Consider the following 20565-nt stretch of genomic DNA (forward strand, 5'->3'; position numbering starts at 1 on the left):
AGAGTTGGGGGCTGGACGACACCTAGTTGAACCGCTGCTTCCCATGGGCTCCCTTCTCATGAAGCCAGTTTCACCGTGAGCCCGGTTCAAGTGTCGGCTTGCTGCGCCATTCCCCTCCTATGGACTGGATACGTGCGCCTTTCTACTCCAGTTGAGTTCCCTTAAAATTGAACCCTGTTGAGTTCCTCCACACCCCTCCGACGTCGGACGTGCGGAACGTCTGGTGTTAGGCCTACCACTCGTAAGCAGTGTGGAACCTGTGTTAGGCTGGGTCCATATGTTGCGGTCCCTTCGGTGACCCCATGTGTGTATTCTTCCACGATATGGCTCCCTGCGGTGAGCCCGTGTCTTCCCTCGGCAGAGTCTCTCTGCCGTCACTGTCCGGTGTGTCTCCCCCCGTCTTAGGCTGGAGCCACCCCAGTGACATTCCATATGTTAGACTGCCCGGTTTCCGCCCAGTTCATATGTGTATTCTCCACATTTCCTCCCTCGGGTTGGATGTGGCTTCCGCAGCGTCCCTTCCTTCCAACGTACGGGGAACGCTTTCCCAGTGGTCCTGTAGGAACAGCAGTGACTTCCCTGGCCTAAGCCCTGTCCTTCCCCGCGTTAAGTTTACGGGGGCATCAGGAGGCTTTGGTTTAGGCACTGGAAGGTGGCAGCGTTAGTGGCGTGTTCAATGGTTGATCCCATTTCAGTCGCGTCGACTACGTCCGACGTTATCGACTGAAAGGGAACGTCCTGGTTGCGTATGCAACCCACCGTTCCCTGAAGGAGGGAACGGAGGACGTAGTCCCCTTGCCACTACCGCTGGACCACCGCTGACCCCGGGTTACTCTCGGCTCCTCAGCGAAAAGCAACTAGTGCGTGCATCCACTTCCGTATTTATACCCGCGCCGCGGGGGCGGAGTGTGTGATGCGAATCACGCACGCCAATTACATTGGCTCGTTCAATAGTACTCGAAGATGATAGGCTCCCTAGCGTGATCCCATTTCAGTCGCGTCGACTACGTCCTCCGTTCCCTCCTTCAGGGAACGGTGGGTTGCATACGCAACCAGGACGTTCTTTTGAACTTTTAGATTAATCAAGGAATCCTAAAAAATAACTATAGTATATAGTAAATTCCATTGTTTCTACAAAAATACTAAACATCACAACTATTTTCAAAATAAAAAAAATTGAAAAAATTAAGAAATGCTTATTGAGCACCAAATCACTATATTAGAATGATTTCGTAAAGTACACTTTACAATACATTAAAATAGGATATTGTTATTGTAAATTGTAATAATATTTCAATATTACTGTTCAACTGTTTTTTAAGCCTCAACCAAACACTCAGAACGGACCTGTTTGCCACATACAAATTTTGTTCCGTTAACTGAATCGCAAATTTCTATAGCAAATCGGTACAAAAGCACATCTTGTAGGTGCAAACAAACAGCGCTATCAGCTGGCATGATATCGTCTCACTATTGTTTTATAAACCCAAGTGTGTTCAATATGTAGTACAAGTAAATGCACTGCATTATCTAAATAAACTGACCTTTTTAAAAATATAATTGCTTTATCATAACAACCCGGATCACGAAATGATGTCAAGAAATAAAGAGGTTTAATTCCCATTAGTCATTCCTAACCCTAACTCAAGCCCCCTCCATTTGCGCTTCATACAGCCTGCTTATGATTCCGACCCAGATTTCTCCATTCATCTAGTAGCTGTTATTTTTGGGGGTAATTTTTTACTGTGTCTGTAAAGGGGCCCTGCCGATTTCGCTCCCTCTCCCTCCTGATAAATAAACAATGCACAGATCTGACCTTTGGGTTAACAGGTTTTTATGCTTACTCCACTCAGCACTCTAACTGATTCAATTACCACAAAGGTTCAGGAGCGTCCATGAATACTGAAAAAGCTCACGGCCGCCGCCACCGCAAAAACGCCCGCATAGGTGCTCACCGGCAAATCCAATGTGGCTCTCAGGAGAAATTCCTTAATTGTAAATAATTTTACCACATGAGACAATCAAGTCACCTTGAACGTGAACCACCCCTCCTTACTTCATCCCCCGGCCTGCCTTCTTTCCTTCCTTCCTCGGCTCAGCTGCCTGGTCTTTCACTCTGCAGAGGCAAAGTGTTATTTAAGCTTTACTGGTCTGCGTTAAATTCCGCAATTTGAAGGGCTGTTAAGTTTTTCAATTGAAATTTCATTTAAGATGCAGGTGCTTTTGATTTTATTGATGCTTTACTGCTCTCAGGGTACAAGCAAGAACACAGTGCAATAACAGCAGTCGGCCTCAATCAGGCATCGGCAACAGCTGTAATCTCAGGACATTTGGAATACTTAGAGAGGCCTTTCCTAGGCCACTATAAATCGCTACAGCAGAAGGGAAAACAAGAGCGCGGGCCGCCGAGCCTTAAATCACATTTATAAGGATTTGGTTAGCATAATAATAACACAATCAAAGTGACAAGGCAAGGAGGGGGGGACCGGGGAACGTGAAGGAAAGAGAGGATTATTTTTAGCATTGCAGAGGTCCTTGTGACAATATGATCGCTTTGAAGGTTAGCGTGGCTGATGTCAACTAGGACGTATGTCGGTATGCTACTTTCAAGAAGCTGTTTAGCGAAAAGAAGATTGAAAGGAAAATGACAAAAAAATCATAAATTCTTTCTAAAAGATTTCTTTTAGTTTTGAACTTGATGAAGTGTACACTATTGTACAGTAAGTTACTTATTTCAAGGTGATCTGCACAGGTGTGGTTGCACAACATTTTTACGACTACACAAGGGGTGAAAATTAATATCAAGATGAAATAATAATAAAGTTTGGGGATGACTCTATTTAAAGTCACCCAATTCAAGAAATTAAAACATACTGTATAAGGTTTCCGTGCTCACATTAACAGTACTATTTACAAAATGAACCATATCACTGTAGAAAAGAGTGATGTTAATCTGAAAGAAAAAATAAATCTTAAAATCTTGGGAGAGAACAAATTAAAAATTTTAACTATAAATATTCTTTTAATACATCAGATTTAATATAAAAAAGTCCCCTACAATTTTCCCTCTAAACCCTTTTATTTATATGTCACTCGAAGCACACAAACCAATGCGCTTTAGCACAGCCAGAGAAGACAGAAAAGGGCTCTTCTACATGCCAAAGTTTATGTTCACAGAAACGCCTGTCAAGTCAAAGGGGTAAAAATTCATGGATGGAATTACATTAAAAAGATGGTTATAAAATCTTAATGGAATGATAAAAAGGAGAGGAATGAGGGCCTTTTGAATACTTAAAATGCTCATACATCTTCACTAAGGAGATTTCTAGTAGTGTTCTGACATACTGCAGCACAAAAAGACCAAAACAGACAGATCTACTGTGAGTGTTCCCACAGCTCCATCAGTAAGGCTCATGTACTCACCAAACCAGAAACTTATAATATACCAGATACAATTTGGCATTACCATTTTCTAAAATGAAAATTAAGTCATAATTTACTTACCCTGGTGTTGTTGTAATGCAGTATGCTGTTCTTTCTATTTTTGGACCACAAAAAAAAAAGAAGAAATTCCCTCTTGCACTTAATCAATCGCGATTAATCGTTGCCCAGCATTAATAATTTTACAAAAATCCTAACCTTGGCTGCACAACGTGTGCGTTCATGAGACTATTAGTGCCGCAGTTCACTCCAATTCGCCCAGGAAAAGCACACAAGCTGTGAGAAATCAACATTAACAAAATGCGACATGAAATACAATGCCTAGAAATCCCCAAAATGTAGTCTGAAAAGAGTTGAATATATCCGAATCGTAACTTTGTTTGTCAGATGACGGTCAAAATGAGAGTTGACAGATATGAATGCAATAATTTCTTCTTGTGACGAACACAACAAATATATATTTACCTATATAAATCCCAGAACAGTGTTGACAATACATTTCTGCACTACTTAATATATCTGTGCACGTGATCTGCACGTGATGCATTCATTTGTCATTTTAACTGTTGGAAACAGAGCGTAAAAGTGGACTTCTTAAAGATTTCTTATCATGTTGCTCCATGATAAGTTGACTATTCTGTGCAACCCATAAAACCAGTGAATTACTTTTTTACTAAAAACAACCAAAGCTGTGGTAACAGAACATTAATGTTAAATCCAAATAAGACGGCGAAATATGATAATTCAAATATTTAAATGTATTAATGAGACACTGTTTGTGATCTTATATAGGGAAGCTCATGCACACAAGCTATAGTGCTGCTGTGAACAACATTTCACAGAGGTGGAGAAATCGATCTAGAGGGGATTTCTAAATTAGAGATGAAGATGTGCCGGCCGACTGGGACCCTATCACAGAAGAAAAAGAGCTAAAGAAAATATGACATACGTTTCTTTCCTCCTATTTCACCTTGCCCATCCTCTCCTCTTCCTTTATCATGCGGCTGGACACATTATTTTGAAGAATCTCCTCAATTCTTTCCTACTGTTAATTTAGTGCGGCTTTGCCGGGTACTATTTCATGTTGATGGGGTGGCTGATGATATGTGTGAGAGTGTTTATTAGCAGTGCCAGGAGCCACTAAAACGCACGCTTTCCCCATAATCCTGCCGCAGAGAGCCGAATATGCCGCGTTGAGGCTCTTCACAGCTCATTTCGGAAAAGAAATAAAGGGCTTTTCTCTTTAACAATAACAATCATTTCTCTCCTTCTTGGTAATGCCCACCTGTTCTCAAAGTCATCACCCCTGCCTCAAGGAAAGAGATGAGTAAATACAGCTAGAGTGAAGGGCTCATTTCTGCTGCCAGATACATGCAGATGGAAAGTGAGGAGGAGGATGGTTTTGATTTATATACCATGCTGATCAGGATTTGACATGTCGCTTACTTGGAATTAGGGTGACTTTTAGAAGAGCTGCTAATATGGTGCATGGTGGGTCATCGCAGTTTTGGCATATGGAAGAGTATATACATAAATGTGCCAGTTTCAATATTGCAATGTTAAACAAAATAAAGTACTAACAACACATTTAGCCTTCATGTTTTAAAAATCTTTCCAATTTCTGTTTTATACACGAATACTGTATCAACAAACATCGGTGCCCTAAAAAGTATTGCATAAAGATATTTTAAGAAAATATATTGAATAAATATATGTATTTAAATAGGTTCATAATATTAATATTTATTGAATTATAATGAATAAATATTTGCATAAAATATATTTAAATAAATGTTTGCATAAATATTTACATACTGGGTTTTTAAAGTCACATTTAAAAATGATTTTCAATTACTTAAATGCTCCAAAGTAACTTAAAAATCTCAAATACTTTATTTAAATATTATAGGCGTATATACTATAGTCATTAAATACTATAGTTATTTATTTATTTATTTATTTATTATTTCATAAAATAATATATGAAATATATTTACTTAAATGTTTAAATATTTTTAGGACCAAGAATAATCCAACATATATATATGAGTTTTATAGGAGTCATATGATGGTTCTAAAAAGAACATTATTTTGTGTATTTGGTTTAATGCAATGTGTTTATGCGGTTTTAGGTTTAAAAAAGTCATTATTTTACACATACTGTACATTATTGTTGCTCCTCTATGCCCCGCCTTTTTGAAAAACTTCGATTTTTTCAAAGCTCATCGTTCTGAAAAGCGTGGTGTGCTCTGATTGGCCAGCGATCCAGTGCATTGTGATTGGCCCGAAAACCTTAAGCGTGTGAGGGAAATGTGACGCCCATTATCCAAATTTGGAACATCAGCTCCCAAAGCAATAATGACAGGTGAAACACTACCTTATCAATTCAAGCCCAAATCTGATACGGAAAATGCAGATGACCAAGCAGATCAGTCAACTTTGCCAGCGCGACTGGACCAGATCGTATCAGATTGGTAAGGTTTTATTTCACTGAGGACATAATTACTGATTATAATGACTTTACTGTCTTTTTACGCTTAGAGCCGCTAAAGGGGAGAGAACACTATGTAAATTTAAAACCATGTCTGCATTTGAGATCGTAGAAACGACATACAAGCGTTACTCTATACTGCTCAAAACTCGAGTTTGACTAGTCAGTAGCAAATTCTTAAAATGAAAACATACTTACAGGCTGTATCTGCGAGTCAGTAGCACCAGAATGTACTTACAAAGATGTATTTACCTTACTGTTTTCTAATTGTGTCCTCTGTTGGAAGGCCAAACTAAGTAGTTTGGCTTTCGCAACGAAAAACACAGCGTCTCCATGACATGGCGGCAACAATAATACAGCAAGAATAAAAGTTACGCCTTCTTTCTTTGCATATACTTTTGGGTGGTGTTATGAAACTCAGCGACCACATACTGATGTAGATTTGTGGGGGGGTGTTTGAACGAAGCGTTTTAGGAGAGTCTTGCTGTGCCTTAACTTTTATAAAGAATATCTCTTTAGGTTTGACACTTTGAGCTTTGTAACTCTGCAGATCTTATACTTGCACTAATTACTACATAACACACTAAAGAAAAAGGAAAACAAGAAATCGCATCATATGACCCCTTTAACTTAAAACAGATGGCAAATATACTGTATGTATCACTGATGTCAGTGTCACACTGACACTTTAGAGTACTTTTATACAGTGATCATTTATTACAAAAAAAATTTTTATCCAAAGCCACACAATCAAAAAATAATAATAATATAAAAAAACTGAGTTGATCCAACCATCCATCCATCGATCCATCCATCCATCCATCCATCCATCCATCCATCCATCCATTCAACCAACCAACCAACCAACCAACCAACTAATCAACTAACCAACCAAAAGCTGTTTTCATTCAACCCAGTTTAAACTACTACACATATTCTTGAGTGGTCAACAACGTATCTAATGCAGTATCTTCAAGGCATGCCATTTTGTGACATCCTCTTAGAGAACTATGCAACCTATGAAAGTCATGTTAAGCATCCATTAAGAATGCTAATTGCTAAGTGCAAGACCAAGTATACAGCCACATGGTCCAACACAAGTAGACCAAAGCAGATTCCAAGATAAGACACTGAACAAAAAGTCTCAATGAGGCTGTGAATGTTACTCAGCTCACATAGTTCTGCCCTCAGATGGAGGGAAAACTCTTCCCAAAAGCAGAAGTTGTGAAGTGCTGCAGGGCATTGTAGGGAGGGGAGAGGGGGTATTCTCTAAGCATGATAATGAAGAGGTGATGGTCCAGACTCCATAATACAGTGCAATCTGAGTGTATGCAAATACTGGCTCAGTAATTATAATGTATGTGCTAATAGGCTGAAGTATAATTAATTTATAACTTAGCAGAGAGTGTCTGTTATGATCCTTAATATGATTCTATTACAGTAATCAGTCCAAAATGACACCGGCAAGGTCATGTGGAAGAGGTGTACCTTTAACTAGAGATCTCTGCCCACTGGCCCTCTCTCTCTCTCTCAACACCTGCTCTTTTCTGTTGGACAAGCCTCACAGAGGAACCGCGTGACATGTGGTTAAACACAACACACTCTTTGTGTGCTTAATGATTTTCTGTTGCGTCTGTTTGTGAACATTGTGTGTGTGTGTGTGTGTGTGTGTGTGCGTGTGTGTGTGTGTGTGTGTGTGTGTGTGTGTGTGTGTGTGTGTGTGTGTGTGTGTGTGTGTGTGTGTGTCAGTTGTGGAACTCACTGTCTTGTGCAGTGAAAAGAGAGACCCATGGGCTGCTGGTTTCTCCGTGGCTGTTGGACACCAGCAGTCTGAAATGATACTCTGTAAAGGGTTCCAGTTCCTTCACCATGTGACTAAAGACGGTGGTCTCATTGTCCATTAACCTGAAGACAGAAATAAATGTACATGCGAAAACATGTTACAATAAACTTAACAGCGTTACATGGGAAAAAAATGATTAGTTGACATCCAGTAGATGGGTTTGCATTCTGGAATCTTCATTTTCTTCGACTTTCAACAAAAGCAAATTTTTGTCCACGCGTTGACATATTTCCTATTGCAATAGAAAACTTGCACAGGACATATCAAAGTCTCTTAAGCTCACCAAGGCTGCATCCATTTGATAAAAAATACTGGAAAATATTGTGAAATTATATTACAATTTATAATAACTGTTTTCTATTTTAATATATTTTAAAATGTAAATTTTCCCCATGATGGCAAAGCTGAATTTTCAGCATCATTATTCCAGTCTATGATGTCATATGATCTTTCAGAAATTATTCTAATGCTGATTTGATGTTCAAGAAATATTTCTTATTATTATCAATGTTGAAAACTGTAGTGTTGCTTAATATTTTTGTAGAAACCGTGATCTATTAATTTTTTTCAGCATTCTTTGATGAAAAAAAAAAAACACTGTGTAGAGCAGGATAACCAATATTTAGCCTGTTTTCTCGATAAAGACTGCAATTCCAATACTGACTTAATGGGTCCTTTAAAATTATTAAAATATCTTTTCCATTGATTAGTTAGCACATCAAATCAAACGTGATCTGAGGATTAATTGTGCGCATCAACTTCCATGGTTAGAATATGTCATTATTCTGGTGAAAATACAAGCTGATATTTTTATTGAACTGAAATGAAAAAATAGATATAATCACGCTGCATTAAATGGCTTACTGTCTTGCTGATTGGAACAAATCTTCGCTGGTTTTTCAGAAGCGTCAACTTCCACAGAGCTTCACGATCAAATTTACCATGGAGTATAATAAATAAATCACATGAACAATGAAATACATTTCAAAAGAATCCCAGGAAATGAGGGTGATATATAATACATGCGCCTAGTCATTTATTTATTACAACAAAATGAGAATTCCCCTATTTCTGATTAAATTGCAATTTGTTGTCAGGGAGCATGTAATGCATACATATTAGATAAAACATTTGTTTCTTTCTTTTTTTTTTCCATAAGGACAGCCCTGGTCTAGGCCTATTATTTGATATTCCTGTACATCTGCACTACAACAAGCTAACTGCTGCTTTCTTCTCTTCAGATCAAATGTATCCCGCATGTCTCCAGATTCACTGTCTTAGATCATTTTGTATTTTCAGCACAAAATGTACTATGGTTCGCTGATGATTGCACTAGTGTAGAAAAGTAAATGTGTACACAGTAAACGGTCTTGATTGCTTTGTTGAGCTGAGCTTACTGGTGAAGTTGTGGGTAAGCTGAAGTTCTCATCTGGAGCCGGTAGCGCAGGGGTCCGGGAGCGTTGTGGCGCGCTGGAGCAGCCCAGGACACCTGCAGCGTGGTGGGGGTGGCAGCTGCCAGCCTGGGGGGCAGAAGGCCATCTGGAGCTGTATGTGGAGAGGATGCAGAGGTGAAGTGGAGCAGAGAAAAGACCTGCATAAAAGCATATGCTGAAGAACATGGGTAGAAACACTGCTGGGAATGGGAGCGTTGTAGGGGTGAGCTTACTGTATATATACTACAACACATGCTGGACAACAAACACTCGCAATAGGACACACTTTGTGTGTGTATGGAGGACCTAATGTACACCCTGAAGGGTTCTATGAAAGGGTTTTAAAGGGAAAGAATGGTCTTCGATCAGTTGCCGACATTATATTTCAGCTATGTTACAGATATTTGGACAACCATTAGATTTATCTGAACTTGTGGTTTTATCAAAAGTTAAAACATAAAATATAAAAAAGCATCAACATTACTGACATAGAAACAAAATTTTCAATGACTCATAAATGTCAACATATGTCATGTCAAAAGATCCAGAATATATCCCCCCAAAAAAATACTGAGCAGCACAAAGTGGTACAGAATTATTTCTAAAGGATTATATGACACTGGACAAAGTGCAAGACTAGAGTAATGGCTGCTTAAAATTCAGCTTTCATGTCTGTTTATGTTTTGTTCATGTTCATGTTTTCATGAAGCATTGAATTGAATGAAGCAACATGAGTGCTTTGTTTGCACCAATTATTATTATTATTATTTTTTTTATCCTTTTACAGGTTTGGAAGCACATGAAGGCGAGTGATTAATGACAGAATTTTTTTGGCGAATTAACCCTTTAAATTGTAATAATATTTCACAAAATAACTATTTTTACTGGATTTTGGTCCAATCAATGCAGCCCTGGTAAACATAAGAATCTTTTTTTTATTTTTTTTTTACATTTAAAAAATTTACTAACCCCAAATGTTTTAATGGTAGTGTATAGGTTGCTGAAAGAAATGGCAATATATTACATAAAGACTGTGCTTAATATATTTTTTAAAATCTGAAATTTATATATACATTCTTTTCAGATAGTACAAGTATATACAGTGCATTCCTTTTTTTGCTTAAAATATTTAATATTCTGCCAATGGGAATATCACATATGCATATCACAGATTGGAGAGAGAGAAAGAGACAGACAAAGAGAGAATTCCTCTGTTTTTTGAGAGAGAGTCAAGAGACGGGCGGAGAATGTGAATGGCACTTGTCTAATGGTGCGGTCAGCTCTCTGCGCCTCTGATTTACAAGGACTTCCTGGCCCCTTCTGAGCCTCCTCGCCTCGCTTCTAACCCAACGCACCATCAACCCCGCGGATAATACTGCGGCTTCTATTTACTGCGAGAGTCATCCGTCCTCAACACAATCTCAGTGGCCAGGGCACTTACACACATATCCTCATACACACATATTCAAATAACATCTGTGAGTTTCACAATATTAATACTTTACATCAATAACTAATACCCTTGATTGAAAAAGTGCTGGTCAACTATAATTTGATTAATAATATAATATTATATAATAATTAATAGTATATAATATTTTAAAATAAACAAATACAATTCAAAAATGATTAAAAATATATAAATGTATAATAATAAATAATTTTTGACCAAAATGTAACTGCATTTCAACATAGATCTCATGATTTGCAAATGTCTTATATTATCCACAAGTCATTGAAACTATATTACAAAATTGCCTGGAAGCACATGAAAACATCTCAGCCATCACATAAGAAAACAACTTGATTCTGGGGCTTGTCTCAGTGCTTAGGGAGGACTCCAGGCAAAAATCATCTATTCTGAGGAGCAATCTAGTCAGAATCAGCCTCAATAATACAGCACTCCAATGCTTCAAGTGAAGTCCTTTCCCTAAGTGAAGTCTCATTCTCAATCAACCCTCCTCTTGTCCAGCAACAAGAACTCAATAACTGTTGATTACTTAAGTCATTTTGGCCCCACTGAAATAGAATCGCCTTGATAGAATACAAATTAGAATTGAATACGCCCGCGATGTCCAAAGCTAAAACAAACAAACAAACAAAGGGGTTATGAGGGTGAGACTAAATTCCTGGTTCCGTGGTCTCTGGTGTACAGAGAACAAACTAAATGAGATCAACTCATTGACATTAAAGCAAGAAAAAAAGATGTTAATACTTTGATTGATGAGAGATGGAACTGCCAATTATGTCAATAAAGAGTATGGATATGCCAAGCTGTTGTGGGACTTTCAAAAGCTTGACGTACCCATGCGTCATTTAGGAGGACAGGGTGACAGCCTGATTGAACGGAGAAGGTAGAGACGATGCGGATGCCTGAACCAAACCCTACATAGGCTGGCATGTGAGAGCGGGGACGTGGCTCGTGCTCAGCGGGGGTCAGATCATCACTCAAATCAGTGGTCCAAAATTAGTTTTACTGCCAAGCTGCAATTTTCATAATGTCCATGTGCTAGTATTAGGCAAGAAAAAGCTCGGCAGAGGGATGCTACTGCTCTGAGAAGAGTGGATAGGGCTTTGCTAGATGGACTTGGGGATGAAAGCCATTTCACTCTTTTCCTCCATCTGCCTTTGCTGCTATGGCTTTTGGGCAGGAATAAACAGTGCAAAGCCCAGCCAACCAGTCATAAACATAATGATGATGATGAGCATATGGACAGGTCTGGACCATGTCCCTACAGATTGCCGCAGCTCAGAGATGCCAATACTACTTTACATAGTTTGGACCTCAACACCAACACACACACACATAGTCTAAAAGAGCACCAATGATTACTGAATTTATCAAGAGACCACCAACTGCACAGAAATATTCGATAAAAGGAGACAAAGGTCATATTTGTTATGTTCTACCTCATAACATGATATATGTAAGAAGAATACTTATGCATTAAAAAAGGTTTTCTGTAGATTTAGATATGGTATTAAAGGGCTAGATGTTACAATACAAAAGGCCTATCTGCACTGTCAGGGTTAGAATGTTCCTTGCTGGCATTGCGTAGGACTAGTCTACGAAAAACAATTGCACGATAAGGTTATCAACTTTAAATTGCGATTATCAAATCAAAGGCTGTGAATTAAAGAAGTCCATTGCGCTGCATTTTAGAGCATTTTAGAGTGTTCTTTGTGTCTGAACGTCTCAGCAGTAGCAATATGGGACGTTTTCATATGAAATGAAAGTGATCATTAAAATTTAGCACTGTTAATAAGTGTATACATGAACAAAAAGCACAACAGTGGCAGATCTAAGCTGGAAATGTTGTTCCAACTGCCATGGTGACGTATCGTTTCTATACTATTTCTACGTGGGCACAGAAAAAATTCTTTGAAAAAAGGTTTCATACAGTGTATGCTTGCGTATGCCCTCGACTACTGTACCAAAAAATACAGGAATAACCTGTATGTTCTGCACACTGAGGAATAAACAATATGTTCAAAGTATTTGCTTTCTTCCCTAAAGTTTGTATAGAGAGGAAAGAGAGAGACAGTGCTTCTCTTCTAACGAGAGTAAGACACCTATTGACAAAAGAGTTAATTCCTCACAGCCTTATTTCATCAAACAGTCGGCATGAAGCTTCCTTTTTTTCGCCTCCCTCCTTCCTCAGGTATATCAAAAGTGTCACTAATCATTTTAAACTATGCACTTTTATGTTTCGTCTGTATCCTAAGCCTTCTACTCCGTCTGTTCTTTGATATAACAAGGACAGTTTGAGACAAGGCTTCAGTTCAGCTCAGACAAACCAAAAGATCTACTGAAAGAAGTGGAGGGAAAAGTGTGGTATTTAAAATTTATACTTATGTCTTTGTGTTGAACTTGAACAATTTCGCAGAACTTTAACTTGGGTGTGCTGACGTTTTTTTAACGGGGCCGTCTGAGAGCGATTGGTCTGTATTTAAAGACTGGGCATTAACATGGAGTGGCGTTTACAGGTCAGCTTCATCATCTGAGAACATGCAAGGCCATGTCCCATTCCACCGAATCAATCCTCAATCCATACGCACTCCTCTGGGAATGAGCGCTCCGTTCACCTCCGTGAGAGATGAGACAATGGCAGAGCTCTAGGGTTTCAAACGCTGATGTTTGTTCATGAAACGTGTCCGAGCAACTTCATTTTCTTTTCCCTACAGGAAAATGATTCCCCTTTCAGGTACAGACAGAATAATAATTGTCATAGAACGTTTAAGCAAAGCAGGTTATCAGGCCAAATGGCATTTCTTTGATCAGGAAATGTGTGTGTGTGTGTGTGTGTGTGTGTGTGTGTGTGTGTGTGTGTGTGTGTGTGTGTGTGTGTGTGTGTGTGTGTGTGTGTGTGTGTGTGTGTGTGTGTGTTTCTGTGGATTCATGGGTCCTGGCTAGGGAATTTGCAGCTGTCTGGCCAAAACATAAGGGTCAGATTACTTTTACATATGAGACAAACAAGATACAAGTTAATGTCCGACGATCCCTCAGCTAAAACAGGTATAAGAATGGTGGAGTAGCAAGAGCTTTAATTGAAATTCAGGAAGCTTAAAATAATTATAATATAATATAATATAATGTTTCGACAGCTACAGTGATTGTCCGATGATCCCTCAGCTAAAACAGGCATGAGAGTGGTAGGGTAACGAGGGAAAGATCTGAAACAGAATTCAGGAAGCTATCAATTATTATAAAATTATTTATTATTATTTTTTATTAACATTTATTTTGTAGGGGAAAATAGTCAGTAGGATGAAAACCTTATCACTTTGCACCTAGTTATGGCACAGGGTAAGAGTGAAAAGGAGTAAGAGGGAGAGAAACAAGAAAGTGAAAAAATATCAAACATGAATCATAACGCTGTAATGTTTGCACTGAATATCCACTCTCATCTAAAGAAACACGTGTCCATTGACCCCTCTTTTCTAACTATTCCTTCCCACTGAACACGATGGGGGTTGGGAAGACAGAAATCACTAAATTGTCTTTTTTTATCTCCTCAATGGTAATTTACCTTTCCTTTAAACACATATAACCCAGTGCGTGTCACATGCCTCCCAACAGCCATTCTCTGTATAAATCAGCTTAATAAGTTCTCACACCATTAAGTAAAAGGAAGGATGGACCAAGGCCTATTTAACCAATAAGTTGTTACCTTTCATTTGCCTGAGAAGGTCGTAAAAAAGAACATTCTGGAGCCATAAGAGTCATAATTAAAATCAACAACAATTTAACAGTGGGAAAGTGTGGCTCCTTAGAGTGGCAATAAACTTATAGTGGCTACTCTTGTGTGCATACGCTCTTATCTGCCATTGCCATAGACAGGAAATGGCATGTCTTTAGATCACCAGCAGCGGGCATTGTTCTCTGTCAGCTAGCAGATGTCCAATGTCTCCCTGCCGGCCCCGTACAAAGCCGCGTTATGGGGCCCAGTAGATTCAGCCTGATCAAACAGCTCGCTTTCTGCCTGTGTGGAGGCATGTGATTAAACATTAGTGGAGAGAGCCTGTAGCTCTGCGTCAAATATGAACCAGGGCTGAAGTTTACAGACTGCCTGTTAATGAAGAACATGACAGTATTATGGAAACATAGTGTTTTTATGCTCCATGTCTTCAAAATTGCATATGCGAAAATACACATTTTACTGATGAAGATGTGTTTGGAAGGAAAAATTCAATATCAGCTGATTGCATCATTTTGGTTTGTGTACAAAATCCCAGCGAGTTACCGCATACTGATTTACAACTAACTGCACTAATAATTTTCTTGTCAGCTTTCTGGCAGATGTTGACGTTTCAGCCAGTGGAGTTTATGAGATTTCTGAGGATCATTTAGATTCCATAACTTCCAACCGACTCCTTTTTCATATTTCATTATCTAATAATTTCATTTTTTTTTACCTATAAAAAAAAGAAAAGAGACAAGGTGCAACACTTGCCACATATATGGCACATACTGTATGCTACATATACGCTGAGCCGTGATGCTCCTACAAGTGACACAGTTTCGAGTCTGGCTTGCAACATGTCCTGATCCCACTTCCGCTTTCTCTTCCTAAGTATTTTTCGTCGTGACAGTCTCTACTATTATTATTCAATAAGGCAATCACCCTTTCCACCCCAAATAAATAAAATAATTAAACAAAAAATTAATTAATTAATTAATTGTTAAATAAATCATTAAAGGTGGGGTATGTGATTCTATTTTTTGTCAATTTTTTCAAAATAACTTGAAATCCTATTCCTAACCCACTTACAGCCACTGAGTTAGAAGCCATAGCTGTCAACCCCCCCGTTTTTTCCGGGTTTCTCACGTATTTTAGCTCTTTTCCCGCTGTCATCCCCTTTTAGTATTTTCCCGTAATATATCCCGTATTTTTACGCTCTGATTGTGTTAAGAACATGCAACTATCTGTGTCTGTGAAGTGGCTTGCACTTGGGTTGCTAGACCTCCAGTAAAGCAGGTTGGCAGTATACAGACAGACAGTAGCTTAGGCTACTATCGAAGAAGAAGACAGTTGCAGCGGCGGGCAGGAGGAAGAGGGAAAAAGTAGCGGGAAGTCTGAACTTCGAAGAGAGTAACGTTAGAGTAGATGAATGTAATGTGCGATGATGGATCAGGAGGACGTCGACGGCCAAAAACACCGCATTTACCACCAACCAAAACCGAGGACATTATGTCGATATTTGATTAAATGGGAGACCATCTTCCACTACCTGACAAGCAGCCATGCAGGTCCAAATTATGCCTACTGGAAAATTTGTCATTGTAATTTCCTTATTGGTCATGGTGGGAAAAACTATGTAGTTATAAACTCTTTAGTGCTTTTTTTGTGGGTAAGAATCGTGTAAAAAAAATGCGCATGCGCATCTCGTCAGTAAAGCCGGTTCCATGATTAGTAGTAAATCGTCATTACAATCTCTCGCGCATCTGAGTTTTCGCTCGTGCATGATTGCACGTCCATGTTCTTCGAATGGGTGGAGTCAGAGCCAACGTTGCGGAAAGAAGGTAGGACCATTTGAATTGTGTATTTTCAAAATCTGCCGGTTGTTTTGCTAATCACATACTGTACCCCACCTTTAAATAAATAAATATACGTGGCAAATACAAGTAACTTTGGATTAAAGTATCTGCAAAATAAAATACAATAAAATTTGAATAATAATCCTACCATGTCAAAAAAAGAAATTTCTTACATTTTGTGTTTGGAACCAGTGGTTTCTACAATAACAGTTCTCTGTGGATAAGCAAAGTTCCAAACTTTAAATGAATGGTACATACAATCAACGTGTGGCATGTGTCAATTCACCTAGTCCGTGTACTGTATAACAAATGTAAATGTTGTTCTATTACAGAAAGCTGTGTTTGGTACTGACCTCCTGGTGGGAGAGAGACGCTGGTGGGAGAGCTCTCTACACAGCCCTGACTGTTGCAGGCCTTCACCAGCACGGTGTAATTAGAATACGGCAGCAGTCCTTCTATGGAAACCCACTGGCCTTCTTTACCAGTGCTGAGCAGCTCTCTCGCCTCTGTCTGTGGTGTTTCGAAACTGCTGAAGTTCTGACCTGGAACACACAGAGACACAATTTAACATCCACAAAGCCCCATCAAACGTTTAGAGCCACGCTGACCTGTGGACAACTTCAGGAACTTGGATGATGATCACTTTGCCAATAAGCTCCTAAATACAGATCCAATTTTCTTGGATCATTGACAGCGAGGTGTCAGCATGATGCATGGGTATTTTGGTTCACAGATCAAACTTATCTTATAAATTAATGTTAATATTTCTTAAAAAAACTAAAAAAAACTTAAGCACACTGACCATTTTTAGACTGAGAGGATGCCTGACACTTTGCACTTTGTGTGTGTGTGTGTGTGTGTGTGTGTGTGTGTGTGTGTGTGTGTGTGTGTGTGTGTGTGTGTGTGTGTGTGTGTGTGTGTGAACCACAGTGCCCCTGCTGACACAGGGAAGCCCAGGCTTTGGCTGTCTGGATCTTAATCCAGAAATAGGGATTGATTGCTCTGCCAGCTCAGACATTGATTCAACACACAGGAAGCCGGATCCACAGACGGAAAAAAAAAAAAAGCGGAAAAAATAGAAATACAATTTTATAAATAATGGCAGAAAAAAACTGAGTGAGCATATTGTCAATCTGGTAAAAGCCTTATAAAGAGCTGTATTAAAAAAAGGAAACAAAGAAAATCCATTAAAAATAACCGATATGCCCACATACTTCATACTTAGCCGTAATAAGCATTATCGAAATAAAACGCAATGAAAGGATTCTAAAATTTCCCCCAAGAGAAATGTGTTTGCCCTTTCAAATTCACAACCCAAATAAGACTACGAGTCACACACACACACACACACCCACACACACACACACACACACCCACACCCACACCCACACACACACACACACACACACACACACACACAAACACACACACACACACACACACACCTTAAAGGTGAAGTGTGTAACCTTTCTTTAAAAATCGTTCGCTTATTCTACTTAATCTGCAGAGACAATACTTGTACAACACAATTTGTAAGAAAATCTGTTGCTCCTACCATTACATCACAACATTAACAATAGTACATGCTTAAAAAGGCATCACAATTTCAACCTACCATTACAAAATTACCATTACAGAAATTTAAATATCTCTTCAACACTCCCACCTATTGGCTGTAATGTGTTCAGTCAGACCAATGCATGTGTGCACATTAACCAAGAGGTCAAGAGCCAAGCCTCCAAGTCCCCAGCCACCACCACTTACTGTAATGCAATCGACCGCAGGATATACGGCCCTGCTTGCAAATTAAAAGGGAATTAATTCCCCCAAGTTCTCACCTCTCCTCTGGACCAGATAGACTTCTACCTTCACGGGAAGAGGAAGAAGTGAGACGTGTGTGTAAGTCCATAACCTCCACCCTTTCCCCTTCTAAAGGCTTCTAAATGCAGCATCATAAAGAAATCAATAGGCATGAAGTACCCCAATGATTGGAAGCCACAAATGTATCTCTCCTCCATTGCTTCAGTCTTTAGCTGACGTTTTAAATTACTGTGCAAATGAAAGAAGAAGAAAAAACACACCCAGAACTTGTAAAAATTACTTGTTTAAGCAAAAATAAACAAGCACAATTAATTTATCTGAGCTCTATGCCCTAAAAGAATCATTCTTTTTCATCTACAACTAGCTCAGCCTTTTTTTGGTCAAATCTTATAATTGCTTCCAATTTACCTATTCCGCTTTTGGCGGTTTATAAAACGATTGCCGCAACAGCATCAGTCTCCTTTTTTAAGAGTTATTTCCCCCTTTTTCAACTGGGAGTAAGAAATATGCAGCCAACACACACTTTATTTCCACAAAGAGATAAATGGTAGGGTTCGGAGACTTAAGAATATGTAACGGTTAAAAAGTCACTTTTTCCCTGAAGCTCTACATAAATCACAGGAGTAGTCAATATTTAATAATGCTAGCCTCGGTCCACAGTCCCTTGATCACCCCTGTCATGTGTAATAGCCCCCACTCCGATTTTTTTGACATAAAAGCTTGGCTTTACTGCAATACTAACATGTAGAGGGGTCATTACTGATCGACATTTCCCTTAATCTGTGATAGCCAGCCACCCGCCGATAAATTCTCCAGCAATCCACTGGGAGAAATCGCTTAAACTCTTTCTCTCCTTGCACAAAAGACAGAGAGAGAGAGACGCCTGTGGATCTGACCCTGCTAGCTTGGTGTGAACAATCCCTCCCTCTCGAGCTGCACACTCCACAATAATACAAAAATAAACAGTGCTGAACCCTCTGGAGCCAATGATATAATCAAAGAAGCCAAGAAAAAGCATAAAAATACTACTTCACACTCAGCGTAAGCTGTCATCTCCATCAGAGGCAGTGTTGTAAAAACAGCAACAACAAATGCGTGGCACAGCAAAGGGAAAACAGGAGTTTGGTTAGAGGAGTCCACTGGCGGTGATCTCGCTCTCTCAAATCAATCCCCCTGCACATCATAATCTTGCTCTCTCTGCTCAGAAGAATACTTCAAAGCTCTTGCTCTATGAGAGGGGGGACGTGGCTGCCTTTGTGAGAGGTCACTTCCATCTGCTTGTACTAGGAGATTACAATCTTGAGTCCGTAAGCTGCTCGTCCTGCTTGTCAGATTGCTACTTTTAAGTCGGGTCGGCGTTTGCTGGGCTGCACACTACCTCAGATTGGCCTGAAAGCTGAGGATCCATAGCAAACCGCTGGTATATTAAGTTTCAGATTCAGTGGAAGAAAGCAACGGCTGAATGGCAATGGTAACTTATTTATATGAGCAACAGAAGTGCATCGACAGTTATTCATTTGGCAGACCCTTTTATCCAAAGCGACTTACAAATGAGGAATACAACAAGCAATTCATCATAAAGTGGCAATAAACACAAGGAGTGCTAGTAATTCAAAGTTTCAGACATAGTTTAGAAAAGTTCAAGCTAGAAGAGGGAGAGACTAAGGAATAGTGAAAGCATATGGGGCATTTTTATTTATTTTTAAGCAGGATGCAGTTAAGTGTTGACAGAAGAGATGAGTTTTCAGCCATTTCTTGAATATTGTCAGGGATTCAGCATTCTGGATAGGTTTGGAAAGATCATTCCACGAAAACTTTCTGGAAAGTGATTTTATATCTCTCCGAGGGTGCAGAGCCTGTGACTGTTCTGTATGCAAGCATCAATGTCTTGAACTTAATGCAAGGCGTAAATGATAGCCAGTGTAAAGTAAACAAAGTAAGGCCTGTGTCCATCAAATTGGCAATCTGATGCATTATTTTTGTACAATATACGGTTTCCCAGAAAAGTAACATGTTTAACCAGGGACTGTATGAAGAGGAGAAGGGCTGCATGCAGAGAAATTGTACAGAAATAATTTTGATAAAAATTGCTGCTGTAAATGTAAAACCCACCTTTCTGTTAAAACAGCCAATCATCTTTTTGATTAAGTTTGTTTGCTCTGAAATGCATGAAAAACTCATGTTTAAGGTTGATTAGACTTTAAGAAGCAAACTTTATGTAACCATTGATTTCTGATTGTCATGATGATTTGAAATATGTTATCAAAATGAATAAGGCAAATAAATGTTTTTTAACATGTATGCCTATTTTATACCTAGAAAACAGCTATCCGGCGACGTTACCAAGATATCCACAATATGAAGTGTGATGCTGTCATGTTGGAACTATTCATTTCCCAAAACAAAGACTGAAAAACACCTAAATAATTTCAGAACATCTGAATCACAAGTGTCTTAATCTTTTCTAAGACAATGAAACGGAATCGTTGAAATAAAC

At 39.0% G+C, this 20565-nt stretch overlaps 1 protein-coding gene across 2 annotated transcripts in view; it reads right to left on the reverse strand.

Annotated features, from left to right (window-relative positions):
* The window catches only part of ush2a (Usher syndrome 2A (autosomal recessive, mild)), a 238385-nt gene that overhangs the window by 95983 nt on the left and 121837 nt on the right, over positions 1-20565 (reverse strand). For both annotated transcript variants that reach the window (XM_077239789.1, XM_077239790.1), the window contains exons 38-40: positions 16601-16789; positions 9173-9320; positions 7695-7837 (exon numbers count right to left, since the gene is read on the reverse strand). In XM_077239789.1, the coding sequence (XP_077095904.1) occupies positions 7695-7837; positions 9173-9320; positions 16601-16789 (480 nt within the window). The remainder of the gene's footprint in view (positions 1-7694; positions 7838-9172; positions 9321-16600; positions 16790-20565) is intronic.

This window comes from Siphateles boraxobius, unplaced genomic scaffold, assembly GCF_051911475.1.
Source record: "Siphateles boraxobius isolate OS27281-9 unplaced genomic scaffold, OSU_SipBor_1 22, whole genome shotgun sequence".
Lineage (NCBI taxonomy): Eukaryota > Metazoa > Chordata > Actinopteri > Cypriniformes > Leuciscidae > Siphateles > Siphateles boraxobius.